The 13923-nt window shown below is 48.1% G+C and overlaps 1 protein-coding gene across 6 annotated transcripts in view; it reads right to left on the bottom strand.

The window, feature by feature from the left end:
* LOC138810731 (synaptosomal-associated protein 47-like) overlaps positions 1-13923 on the bottom strand; it is a 36216-nt gene that overhangs the window by 13059 nt on the left and 9234 nt on the right. For all 6 annotated transcript variants that reach the window (XM_069997924.1, XM_069997920.1, XM_069997919.1 and 3 more), the window contains 3 exons: positions 8907-9447; positions 7382-7875; positions 197-321 (listed from right to left, as the gene is read on the bottom strand). In XM_069997924.1, coding sequence (XP_069854025.1) covers positions 197-321; positions 7382-7875; positions 8907-9406 — 1119 coding nt within the window. In that variant the 5' untranslated portion in view covers positions 9407-9447. The remainder of the gene's footprint in view (positions 1-196; positions 322-7381; positions 7876-8906; positions 9448-13923) is intronic.

Here is a 13923-nt window from a genome sequence, read left to right as displayed (position 1 = left end):
GACAAACACGGACTTGGAATGAATGGGCAGTGCCCTTCCTGTCCTCTTCCAGCTACAGGGAGCTCAGCAAACCACTGGATGCAGGCAGCTCTCTCCAGAGAGGCCCCTACAAATGAGCAGAGCCTGTCTTCAGACAGGGGAGGGAAGAGAAGACAGAACACTGCCATCGCCCGTTGCAGCTCTGAGGATCCTTTACCTGTGTCAGCTCCTGGGCTTCCCTCTCAGAAAGGAAGGGCTGTCTCCTCTGCAGCTGCAGCGGTCCGCCCTCCTGGTCTCCTGTGGGTTGCTCGTGGTGCATGGAACAGCCCATCAGCCCGGATGCTGGAACGGAAAGTTGAGGTCAGCGGTGACATCTTTCGGAAGGTGCAAACCACACACCAATGTTGAGAACCTCACAAAGGGACATTTATCACCACAGCACTTTGGTCTGGTGGGGTGTGTCCTTGTGCTCATTATGGGTCTCTGTCCCTGGCTCCCACAAATCTGAATACCCCACCCTAGGGACTTCATCTAGCCTTGGCCCCACATCATTGAAGTTCGCAATACCATAAACACCTAGTGGCTAGTTCTGTAATTATCTCTCCAAAGTAAAGCTCTTTTAGTCAAGAGTGGTTGGGAGCTTTTTTTTTTTTTTTTTAAAGAAAAAAACCAAACATGGTGAATATAAAACACAAGAACCGTTGAACCCTGGTGAAATGTACGTAAGAAACATCACCAGGAAACTGTGGGGACAGCTGAGCTATTCCACAGAACACTGTGGTTCCAGAGAGCACAGGAAATGGCCGAAGAACGAAGCCAAGCAGAGTGGTGTGTACAGCTGCCCCGAGGTGGGGTGAGTCAGAGCCGCTCTGTGCTTAGACAGGGCTCGGGGCAGCGGGCAGCTCCATGGCTTGGGAATGTACACGAGCCACCAGGTTCCCTGAACACCTGCATGCTGTGTATGCACACATCTCACACCCAATGCCGAGCAGCTGACTGAACGGTGAAGGGGAGCCATTCAGCATGGCCCCTGTGGCTGCCACAGGGGACCACCTGTTCTTTAATTAGAGCCAGTCCAACTGCAACTCCAGCACTTCCTAGCTCAGATAAGGGCTGCAATTAAAGTCTGATCTTTGCTCTTCTCTGTAACACAGGCCACCTCAGATACAGAGCAACAGCCAAGGGCATATATTAGACTAGGAAGAAAGAGAAAGGGTACTGGGTTGATAACGCACATCTCCGGGCAGCCAGCAGGTATCCTATATGGTTGCCTCACAGCTGGATGATACAGCAGCTTAAAGGCCAATGCTAAACACGTAAGAACAGGAAAACGAAGCACACTTGTGTGTAGAGGTAGAGGGGGAGTAGGGAGGAAGGCTCAGAACCTGAAGACCAGGAACTAAATAGGTAGGCCCTCACGATATGACAGCCAGGTACTCCATTCCTCCTTAGGAAAAATCACACACACACACACACACACACACACACACACACACACACACACACACACACACACACACACACACACACACACACACACACACACACACACACACACACACACACACACACACACACTTACTTCTAGTCTGACCATCTTATATATATTGGTGCTGGGCCTGGGCTTGAACTTGGCCTGCGTGTTGTCCCCGAGTTAATTTTGCTCAAGGCTAGTGCTCTACCACTTGAGCCATAGCTCCACTTCTGGCTGTTTGGTGGTTAGCTGGGGATAAGAGTCTCACAGACTTTCCTGCTCAGGTTGGTTTGAACCATGACCCTCAGATCTTAGCCTCCTGAGTAGCTAGGATTAGAGGAGTGAGCCAATGGTGCTAGGTTCTCCCAGTAATCTTTACAAGGTAACTTCCCAAGTGGGAGGCTGAGCAGGGAAGTGACCTCACCCACCCAGGAGGAATAAAGGTGGGGCAGGGCGGGCGGGCGGGCGGGCGGGGTAGATGCGCCAAGGCTGGTGGGAGCCACTTGGGAAGCAGGCCCCATCAACTTGACCCCACCCCACACAGCCCAGCATCTGGACCCAATCACACACAACAGCATGAACTTAGGATGTACCCTTGGGATGGCTGCCTTCTTATTCCATTCCATTCTTTTCTTTTTTTGTAGGTCCATTATCAGGACTCAAACTCAAGTACCTGACTTTCACTCACTGGCTAGTGCTCTACCAACTGGCTACAACTCCAACTCCTTATTCCATTCTTAAAAACATATCTAGTTGCAGGAAGCCAAATTTACTTCACAACCTGTGTCTGCCCATGCTAATGGTGGAGACACAGCTGTACGCAAAGCTCCCACTCCTGCAGTCTTCAGAGCTCATCAGTCTGTCTGTCTGCTCATGAGACCGCCCACTCCTGGCTGTAATAGCACTTTGGTCAGCAGTGGACACAACCAGCAAAACAGGCAAGAGGATTCCAGCCTCAGGGGTCAAGAGGGCAAGGGGCGATCTCCTCAGACCACACCCAGAGGACCCACTACTATATTTAACCTGGCCCCTTTCTTTGTCCCTTGTAGACCTGCTTAGGGACAGGAGCAACCTCTTGACCTGGCCTGTGTAGTTAGCCACACGCTCTCCATGACCCACCTACCTGCACATACCTGCAGTGGTCCTGAAGCATTCTCAGCGCCTCCTGTGGGGATGCCTAGGTAGAGCATGGGATCTATGGAGTAGAGCTGGGTCTTCCTTTTCACACCTGAAGCTGTAGCAAAGACCCTGTCTGACTCAATTTTAACAACTGGGACTTTGCTTCAAAAAGCAGAAAGTTGAAGTAGGGCTTTTCTTCCCGGATGTTACTAATTACCCACAGACACATGGAGTCAGATGTCTGCCACAACCTGCAGGGTCAGCTGGGACACAGCTAAGCCGCAGGGCTCCTCCACCTCCAGGGCTGGTTGCTGACTCCGTCAGTCTATGTCTTAAAACATCTGAGAAGAATTACCATGGTTCTATGGAGGATTGTTTCTCTCTCTCCAGTCACTACCAAACTCAAAGCAACAAGAACAGCTCCTGCTGAGGGAATGAGACAGCACCTTCCAGAAATAAAGAGTCAGGGAGAGGACCCTGGGTCAGGTCCTGCTGGCAGAGGGGACACAAACTGGCTCTGGAAGAGGACCTCCACAGGACGCCCCTCGGCCCCTGAGTGGGAGGTCCTGCCCTGCAGAGGAGACACACAGTGCTGAGCGGGGGCCACACCTGCCGGGCAGACCTCTCACCTTAGGCATCTCACGTGTACTCGGAGCAAGGCTCCCTCTAGCTGGGGCACCCTGGCTCGGAGGATGCCCAGTAGTAAGAAAGACCAAGTGTATATGCCCACATGGGAAGGACAGAGCGAGGGGCTGGACAGAAGCGGACAGCAGCAGGTGTGGTTTTACAGACACAGAGCGTTCCCACAGAAAAGGCAGTACATGGCACAATCTGGCCCAGAGGCCTCTAGAGTGAGCTCCTGGCCACCCAGGACCTCCATCATACACCGCACACCGCACACCGCACGCCTCCCCACAGGGTCTCTCCTGGAGTTCTCGAAGCTGTCACATAACACACTGCTGGACCCTTGGTCACTCCCCCACCACCCACTCCTCCCCCAAGCTTAGTCATGCACACAGTAAGATCCCCCCTCCCAACTCAACTCAGTCTTGCATAGTGAAGTATGTACATCATCTTGAGACCCGTAAGGACTTCCCAACTCTTCAACCTCACTCTGGCGATTCAAAAGATGGCCTGGAACCAGCACGGAGACAACTCATCCACTGTGCCAGTGGCCCGGCCTGCCTGGTGCTGGGAAGCTCTGAGGGACTAGGCATGAGGTGCCTGGAGGGTCCTCCACCCGGCTCAAGCAGTCTCTCTGAGAGCAGGTGACGCAACCAGCAGTTCACAAAATCAGCAGACAAACCATCTGTAGAAAATGGTGTCTGTTGCAGGGCACCGGTGGCTCACACCTGTAATCCTAGCTACTTAGGAGGCTGAGATCTGAGTATCGGTTCAAAGCCAGCTTGGGCAGGAAAGTCTGTGAGACTCTTATCTCCTTGTTAACCACTAGAAAACCGGAAGTGGCGCTGTGGCTCAAGTGGTAGAGCGCTAGCCTTAGGCTGAAGAGCTGAGGGACAGCGCCCAGGCCCAGAGTTCAAGCCCCATGACTGGCCAAAAAAAGAAAAGAAAAGCAAAGAAAGAAAAGAAAATGAAGTCTGTGCTCAGCCATGGATATGAGAGGGCACCTCACCACATGGTCCTCGCATGAGTCCCCCAGCCCTCCTACAGGTTGTCTAGGGCCCTGTGGGGAATGTGTGAAGCATTGTCAGTCAGGGAGCCAGGGCTGGAGGATCACAGGCCCCCAGGGTCTGGGCCAGGAGATCAGGTGGAGACAGGGTGTGAGACAGGCTCTGTCGGTAACACATACGGCTGCTCCCTAGCCAGGACAACACAGAATCCTAACCTCAGGTGTCAGCCAAAGGGCAGATGTGAGGGGGGGGTGGGAGGGAAGGGAAAAATACAGGACTCTGTACAGGTTAAGACTGAACATCCCCAACCTGATAATCCAGAATCTAAAATGCTCCACACCCTGAAACACTCTGAGCACAAACATGATGCCACAAGCGGAAGATTCCAGGCTGTGCAGCTGTGTCATATGCAATTTTTAAAACATTGTATAAAATTACCCTCAGGCTATGTGCATAGGTGGACATGAAAGGTGAGTTTCATGTTTAGACTTGGATCCTATCCTCACTGGCTATGTGCAAATATTCCACAATCTGACAGGGGATAAAAGGCCTGCATTGTCTTCAGATGTTTCCTGCAAATCTGAAACTGTCCTAAACTCCAGATAGTAAGGATGCAGTACAGAGAAACATCTGCAATTGTGTTTCTGAGGGGTTACCGCCCACGTGTCCCACTCGCCCGGTTCCAGGGGAAGCCTTCAGAGGGCCTCGGTAGAGCAGCCGGTGCCTGGAACGCTGCTTGGCTGCCACCCTGTGGCCATTCGTACACAGTACATCTCCAGGAGGGAATGCATCCTGGGACAGCGAGTTTCCAACTCCCAGCAATAAAACCAGCTGGCAACACACCACAGCACGGGAAAGTGGGAACAAGGTGCTAGCTCTGGTCACTGAACACGTCTTAGTTTCCAGAAACAGAGCCTGCCTTTCTCACCAAGGCTCAGTATTCGCCAGCCTCCTGCAGATAGTCAGGGAACTCTATCTTGGGACCCCAAGTCCACAAGCTGTGGGCTACACTCACCAGCTTGAGAGAGAATGGTATTTCCTGCTGAGCACAAACACACAACAGGGAGTCCTCACAGGAGATCAAGAATAACAGATGAAAACCCATGCCATTCTGCAGGAATTCTACACATCTCACACAGGGTCCTTGTGATGATGGCTTTTCTGTGCTCCTTCACCAGAGAGAGATCCCAGTAATCTGGTCAAATCCCGACTACAGAAACACCCCCAAGGCTAACTAGGGACCTGAAATGAAGGAGCCTGCGTCAACGGAGAGGCAGGTCTGAACAGAATTGGGGTCTTGAAACACCTCAAGCCTCCCTGAAGAAAATGAAATCAACTGTAAGCCACAGTTAGCCTGAGCCTAAACAGCAGTGGAATTCTGACCACACAGGCCCTGAGATGTCTTCTATCCAACAAACCTGTTCCTACACAACTTCGGAATTTTACCTGTGGGATAAAGTCTAGAAATTCCTGGAATTCCCTCCCCCAGGCATAACATGCCTCTTCCTTAAAGTCACATAAACCTGCACCATGTCCTCAGTCCTCCTCTGCACTGGGACAACCACCAAATGTCCAGACGTCCTGTCCTCCTTCAAAAGAGTCCCATACTTCCTGCCTCTCCTCAATCTTGGATGAGACAGTGGTTTCTTGCTTTCTCATACTTACACGCAGCCACAGCATCTCATTTGTTACATGTCTCAAGCCCCTTTCCTCATCTGGATCCTGGCGCAGCTCAGAAGTACACAGATGTCCCCATGCTGGAACCTGGGGTTGGTCTGGTCACTGTTATGTTCCACGTGGCCCCAATGTGGAACACCTGAATCCTGAAAACTCACCACTGTCTGCTGAATTCTCAAAGATGCAGACACCCAAACAGACATAAGCACTGTGCTCTGGAAAGACCTCAATTCAATGTTAAAGGAATTGGAAAAGCTAGTAAGGGAGAGGGACGAGAGACACACCAAAGAGAGGGTCATGTCAAGTGAGATCTGAAGACAGACACCCTGACAGTGGACTTGGAGCTCCCTTCTGTTCTGAAAAACTTACTGAAGTCGTGCTATTGTTCACATCTGGTTTGCGACCCTCTAGGGCTTATACTGTCAGTTTGGTCCCCAGTGCAATAAAGTCAGGAGGCTCTGAGATCTTTAAGAGGAGCCTAGTGAGAGGTACTTATTAAGTCGCTGGGGCACTGCTCTCTGAAGGGATTTAAGCCATTTCTATAGGATTCTAGTTAATTCTCAAGAGATCAAACAGATATACAATACCAAAGTGGCGGAAGTGGTGGTCGGGCGCCGGTGGCTCACACCTATAATCCTAGCTACTCAGGAGGCTGAGAGCTGAGGATCGTGGTTCAAAGCCAGTCTGGGCAGGAATGACCGAGAGACTCCTATCTCCAATAAATCACCAGAAAACCAGAAGTGGTGCTGTAGCTCAAGTGGTAGAGCGCTCAACTTGAGCTGAAGAGGTGAGTGGCAGCGCCCAGGCCCAGAGTTCAAGCCCCACGACTGACCCAAGCGGCCAGTGACTCTCTCTGGCTTGGTGGTCATCAGGGCATCTCTCCCTCTTCCTCCTGCCAGGAGGCTTTCACCAGAGGCCAAACAGAGGGAACTAAATAACCTCGGATTCTACACCTCCAAAACAGTAAGCTAAGAGTCAACTTCTACCATGATAGGAGCACAGGGAGGAGCAAAACTGATCACCATTTTTTTTTTTTTTGAGATAAAGTCTCACAATGTAGTCCAGGCTGACCTCTAATGTGAAATTCTCCTGCTTTCACTTCCTGACCTCTGAGATTATGAACATTGCCACCATGTCTAACTCACAGTGCACCTTATCACTAGCCAGGAAGGGAGGGCGCGGCGGGAGCCCGGCCCCCCAATCTCCTTCACATGCCTGCCTCCGGCGACCTACGGACCTTGCTCGGCCCTCCTGCTGAAGGCTTCTCACCTCCCAAGCCTTGAACACATGGCCTTTGGAGGGCACTGAACATCCAAACTGAAGCACTGACCTATTCTGAAATGAACTTATTCATCAACTCGGCAGTCTGAGACTCATGCATGTCGAGATGGAGGATGGCTGTCACGTGTGAGCACACAGGCTGCGTGGGAGCACCACAGGAACACTGAAAGTGGCTCTAGTCTGAGAAGTTGGTCTAGACACTGCCCAGCTGGCTGCTCACCTGCACGCCAGACAGAGCAACTCCTCTCTGCAGCAGTGGCGGCGGCTCCTGTGCTTCTAAGCGCGAAGGCGTCTTCCAGAAGCTCAACCTTCTTGCTGAACTGTACTTCTAAAATGGGAATGACCTCTGGCATCTTGGCAGATATCACTCGATAAGTCACATCTGGCTTCCCAATAAACCGCTGGCGTATGCTGACTTCATAAGGTGAGTGGACCTTAATGTCATCTACATCTTCCCTCTCGAACCTGTGTAGAAGCAGAGAGCTGGAATCATGGATTTCCAAGCCAGAAACCAAGAGCGTAAGCCTTCCTGGTTTCATGTGAGATTCTGTTCTTTGGGAAATAACGGCAGGGATTCTGATCACAACCCCTTCCTTTCCAAAAGGCTCACAACCAGCTATGGAGGTGCCCTCCTTGGGCTTTGCTTCTGCTGGTGTCTTCCAAAGCTTGGAGCTGAAGGGCCACCAGGAAGGGGACTCCAGTTCTGTCAATAACCTAAAAACGCAAAGAAAACACAACTAGCTTTAAAGACAATTGAATCAATTGGTTTTAGAAGACCTCTGTTAAGCATATCATGATTTTACAACCAAGCTTTATCAGCAATGACTAATGAGGCAGGAAAGGCAGGCCGTTGCCTCTCTGATGAGGGAAACCTAGGGCTCAGAGTGAGAACACCTGCCCAGACGCACCGGTTAACCAGCAGAACTCAAAACATTTGCAGAACAAAAAGGAATTCTTGAGAATTAAAATATAACCAAAGGAAGGAAGAAAAACTCAAGAAATATAGACTATAAGAAAAACAAAGACCCATAGCAAAATGAAGAAAAAATATGTAAAGTTTGACAAAAAAAAAAGTTCTACAAAGACCATATATATATATATATTTTTTTTTTTTAATCAGGGAAAGAAATAATACAAGAAAAATTTCCAGTCTGAGAGACAAACTCTGTAAGCTCAAATCACAGCTGAAATGCATTAAAACAACAACAACAACAAAAAAAAACAAAGCAGAGCTGGGAAGGTGGCTCAGTGGTAGAGCGCTTGCCTTGCATGCATGAGGCCCTGGGTTCGATTCCTCAGCACCACATAGGCAGAAAAAGTCAGAAGTGGCGCTGTGGCTCAAGTGGTAGAGTGCTAGCCTTGAGCTGAAGAGCTGAGGGACAGCGCCTAGGCCCAGAGTTCAGGCCTCATGACCATGACCACCACCACCACCACCACCAACAACAACAACAAAAAACACATCAAAACATAGATCATTACAAGAGAGGGCAAGACTTCGCTTCTGTGATCTAAGACTTGAGGATGCAACCTAATGACTAAACAGAAGCCAGATGTCAGTGGAGTCCCAGCATTCTGTGAACTTATGGGACTCAGTGTTGATGACAAGGATGGCTCTCTGAGATGTTGCCCACGTGGCATCCACAGGAGATGCGCAGCCCTGCCCGGATGTGTGCTAATTACAGCACTGCACTTCACCAGGTCTGCCAGCTGGGGATGAGACAGAGAAGGCCTCCAGGGTCACTCACCGATCAGCCACATCTAGGTCTGACTCCATCTTCTCTAGGCCTCTCATGACACTGTCCAGCTGCTCACCCTGGTGGTTCAGTACCTTTGCCGTGTCTTCTAGACGCCTCTGGGAGCCTGCCATCAGAGCCGTCAGCTCCTGCCCCCTGGTCTTGGGGGAGGTGTTTGCATCAGCACCAGCACCAGGCTGGGACAGCAGCAGCTCCCTCCAGAAGTGCTCAATGACATTGAAGACAACATTGCGACTGGGTCGCAGGGAGCTGAACCAGTGCTTCCGGTGGCCCTCCTCGAGGATAGTGACAGCACTGAAAACAAAGTGTGATGCTTCCTTTCTGATCTCTGTGATGCTGGAGAGGGGTAAGCCAAGGAGGGCTTCTCCAGTTCCGTCTGTGCTGAACTTCAATGAGCGTGGTGTCAGGGACAGTTTCCCAGGGACCCATCGCTTCTCAAAGTCCAAGTAGTAGGAGCAGGGCCAGGAGTGGACACAGATATCGCTGCTCATCTGTCCCTAAGTGGGCTGGGCTGAGACCACAGTGTTTACTTCTGTGGAAGACAGACAGTTAGCAGATAGGACAAAACTAAAATGTCTAGAGATACAGTAGGAAAGCAAACTGGAGGAAGGTTAGTCTTGAAGCTGCTCTTGGCACTTCTTGGTAGCCTCAGGATGAAACCAAGCCCCCAGTCAGAAAGTGAAGGGTGCAAGGATAGGGTAGAGAGTTGAGATCAGAACCAAGACAACGCCCCCACTCAAGTCCTAGACCTGTGCCTAGATCCTCGGTCCCAATATGAAGCTCTCCACCCCTGCTGTGCTCCCTAGACATGCCTGGAGGAGAGCAACCACTGGATGCCACGCCCCAAATCCTAGGCCTGCTTTCTTTGGCAAGACTGATAGCTTAGCCACAGACCCCACAAACGCGACCTTATGGCTGTGATGCCCCTATTCCCACTCACCCATACCAAGTTATACTCTGTCTCTGTCACATGAACACAATTTTATGAAGAAGTGAATTTACCATATGTGTGCATGTGTGTCAGTATTGAACTCAGAGCCTAGGCACCGTCCTTCAGTTTTTTTCACTTAACACTGGTGCTCTACCACTTGAGCCACAGCTCTACACTCAACTCATGGACTTTCCTACTTGGGCTGGCTTGGAACTGTTATCTTCAGCTCTTAGCCTTTTAAGGAGTTGGGATTACAGGTGTGAGCCACTGACACCTCGCTGTTAATTCATTTTTAACACTGGGAGAACAAATTTCTAATAGGGTCCCTCAAACATTAAGAAGTGTGAGCATTTCACAAAATAGTTCAGGGAATGTTCAGGAATGTTCCTGGGTCAGCTAACAGGTCTGCAAGCCCCTGATGCACAAATGGTATGCTGGGCAGCAAGTACACAAGAGGCAATGCTGAGCCGGTCGACGGTCGCTCATGCCTGTCATCCTAGCTTAAAAAGAGGCAATGCTGGTACAGGCACTGACTCATGAGGAATATGATGAAAGAGAAGCCCATAAAGTCTCTCATTGAGCCACTCTGTGAAGAAAGAGTTTTCAAGATAATCATAGAAATGGAACCTGGGTACAAAGGACTGTGTACATAGAAATGGAACCTAGATCAAAAAGAGGCATATCCACAGACTGCAGTCCCCAGTCAGAGGAGCCCTGAGTGGCTGGGCTGCTAACAGACATAGACGCACACACGCATGTGCGCACACAAGTTAGAAATAATACACAAATTCAGCAACGGTTTTGAAATACAAAATTAGCATACAAATAAACAGATTGCTGGAAAAGACATCAAGCATAAGTGACAAAATAGTAAGACAGTATTTTTATAATGACAACGGGACATTGATTAAAGAAATTATAAAAGCCAGGTGTTGGTGGCTCACGCCTGTAATCCTAGCAACTCAGGAGGCTGGGATCTGAGGATCATGGTTCAAAGCCAGCCCGGGCAGAAAAGTCCGTAAGACCCCTATCTCCAATGAACCACCAAAAAACTGGAAGTGGAGCTGTGGTTCAAGTGGTAGTAGAGCACTTGCCTTGAGCTGAAGAGCTGCGGGACAGCGCCCAGGCCCAAAGTTCAAGCCCCATGACTGACAAAAAAAATAAAAATAAAATAAATAATATTTACACACACACACACACACACACACGCACACACACACACACATACATATATAGAGGAGGGGAAAACAATATGTTGTGTTCATAGATTAGAAGAATATTGATAAAATACTTGAAGGATCCACAGTGATTTGTGAATTCAACACAAACTCCATCAAAACGACAATGATAGTCTTCACATAAATAGAAAAACGTAAAACTCCTATGAAATCACAAAAGATCAATAGAATAGCCAAAGTGGCCCACAACAAAACAAAACAGATGGAGGAATTGCTGTAATTGACTTCAAAGCATAATACATAGTAATCAAAACAGCATATTGCTGGCATAAAAACCAACTCAGAACAATGGAACCTAAATATGCTTCCATATACAAACTAATTCTCAACAAAGGTACAAAAAACATACAGTAGAGAACAGACAACCTCTTTAAAAGCAACAAAAACAGAGCCAAAATTTCAAGGACCTAAATGTAAGGCTTGAAGCTAAGAAATTACTGTAAGGAAAAAAAAAAAGCCAATACTTCAAGACAAGGAAACTAACTTTCAGATATGCATTAATAAAGGTATTTTCTTCGCTATGACAAGTACCTGCAGTGTCTTGGTTCAGGGCTTCAGAGGGCTCAGATTACATCAGTGTGAGTCTGTGGTCAGACAGAACATCATGGCCGAGAGGAAGTAGCGAAGCTAAGCAAGAAGCCAACTGAGAGTGGCAAGAAGAGAACAGGGACAAGATACCTTTGAAAGGTGTCCTCCCCATGACCCAGCTCCTCCAACCAGGCCACATTCCTAATGATGACTTTGGTATGCATAGTGGATGCATCATAAGAGATAAATTCAGTGACTAAGTCAGAGCCTATGGGATCCGTCACTTCCCTAATACTCACCATCTAGCAAACAAGTCTAAAGCAGGTGAGTAAACCTTCAGAGGACATGTCAGAATTTCCCCACAGCAAAGAAAATAACCAACAACAGTGACAGCCTACAGAATGGGAGAATATACTTGGAAACTGTTCAACAAGATAGGGTTCCCATCCAGATGCTCTGATTCTTGGCTGCCATGAGGACAGCTTTTCTCTGCCACATCTCCCGTCTGCCTCACCACTGCAAAGAAACATGGTGGCAGTGACTGTGGAATGAAGCCTTGGAAACCATATTTGTCACAGTGATAAAAACTAACTGACAGGGAGGGAGCTCACCGGAAAAAGGTACTTTCAAAATGGAGCAGATATCTATCCCAACATGTGCAAATGCAACCAAGAAACAAAAGATGTACTGCTGAAAATTTAAAAAAAACAACAAGTAACTTGACTATTCTAAAACTTCGAAACTCTTCAACAACAAAATCACAAAATAGATGAAATGCTGGACAAAAACACTCAAAAGGAATTTAAAAAATAACCAGTCACTTCAAAGGGGATAAACAGCTGAGTGAAATAAAGAAAACAATATAAGGTGTACATGAGAAGTTTTAACAGAGAGAGATAGATTCTGGAAAAAAAAACAATCTTGGAAATGAAAGTCTCAATAAAACACAAATGATAAAACTGAATAAAATTTCAGGGGAAGGCATCGCTAAAACACTGAATCTACCAGAGAAAAACATATCACGGCTTAAAGACAAATTCAATAAGTTATTATACTTAGGCAATAAGAAAAACAGAAATTATGACCTCAATATTTATGATTTCTAGGACAAGATCACGAAACCAAATTTATATATTTTTGGTAAGGCAAAGACAATTTTTTCAGTAAAATAACAGCAGAAAATGTCCCAAGTCTAGGGAAAGCTTACGGACATCAAGATAAGAGGCCCTGTGAATCTCAAACAGACCAGAAAAGAGCCTCTCTGCATCATAGTAGAAATACCAAGAGAACAGGACAAAAACAATACAGAGAGCCACAAGAGGGGCCGGGAATGTGGCTGGGTGGTAGGGTGCTTGCTTGCTAGCATGCATCAAACCATTCCTCAGCACCATACGCACAGAAAAAAGCCGGAAGTGGTGCTGTGGCTCAAGTGGTAGAGCGCTAGGGCTAGGCTTCACGATGTCTGTGAAACCACCAGCCACAGCATCTGGCCAGGTACAGGGATGGCTGTGACTCAGTTTCCCCACTACATTCCCTACTGCTAGCCTTGACCAAAAGCAGCTCAGGGACAGTGCCCAGGCCCTGAGTTCAAGCCCCAAGACTGGCCAAAAAAAAAAAAAAAAGAAAGAAAAAAGAAAAAATACCCAGTCCTCCCAAGAGTAGAGAGCTAAGAGTAAGAACTGTTAGGCACTGTTAAAGCTCTATCATTCCCAGTGATAGGCCCTCTTTAGGCACTTCTTTTCATGTTTATTTTTCCTTTAAATAAGTTAAGATGTAGGGGCACAATGATTTGTGCCTAACAGATTTTAGACCCTGATGTTACCTTGAGTAGTAAACTGCCAGCCAAATAACCCTGCTTTATCAGCCAGCCAGTCATCATGACAACCCTGCTACTTTAAACTTTCAACCAACACCCTGAACAAGCTATACAAGTGCTTGCTGCCAAAACACAACTCTGATTCCAGAAGTACAACTGTTTCAAACTGCTTACAATGGACTTTGCCATCAGAAGCGTCAGTGAACTCTAGCACTCATTTTCACCCAGGCCAGAGGGAAAAACACTTCCCCCCATGGTCCAGTAGAAGGTCTGCAGTTGGAGCAAACAATCCTTCATTTGCATGAAGGACTGTGCTAAGATTGGTGTAAACATCTTTACCTCAACCACTCACTTTCTTCTAGATATACAAACACTTGGGAGACACGCTCCTGTGTGCTCTCTGGTGTTATACCACTGGGTCCTTAACAGGCCTTTCTTGCCTACTTTTGATGTTTATCGTTAGTAGAGAGGGCTAAAGTGGTAACCAGAGGAGAC

This window comes from Dipodomys merriami, unplaced genomic scaffold (genome assembly GCF_024711535.1).
Source record: "Dipodomys merriami isolate MVZ:Mamm:240054 unplaced genomic scaffold, mDipMer1.0.p SCAF_508, whole genome shotgun sequence".
Taxonomy (NCBI): Eukaryota; Metazoa; Chordata; class Mammalia; order Rodentia; family Heteromyidae; genus Dipodomys; species Dipodomys merriami.
Note: the sequence above shows the minus strand (reverse complement) of the source record. Positions and strands in the feature narration are given on the sequence as shown.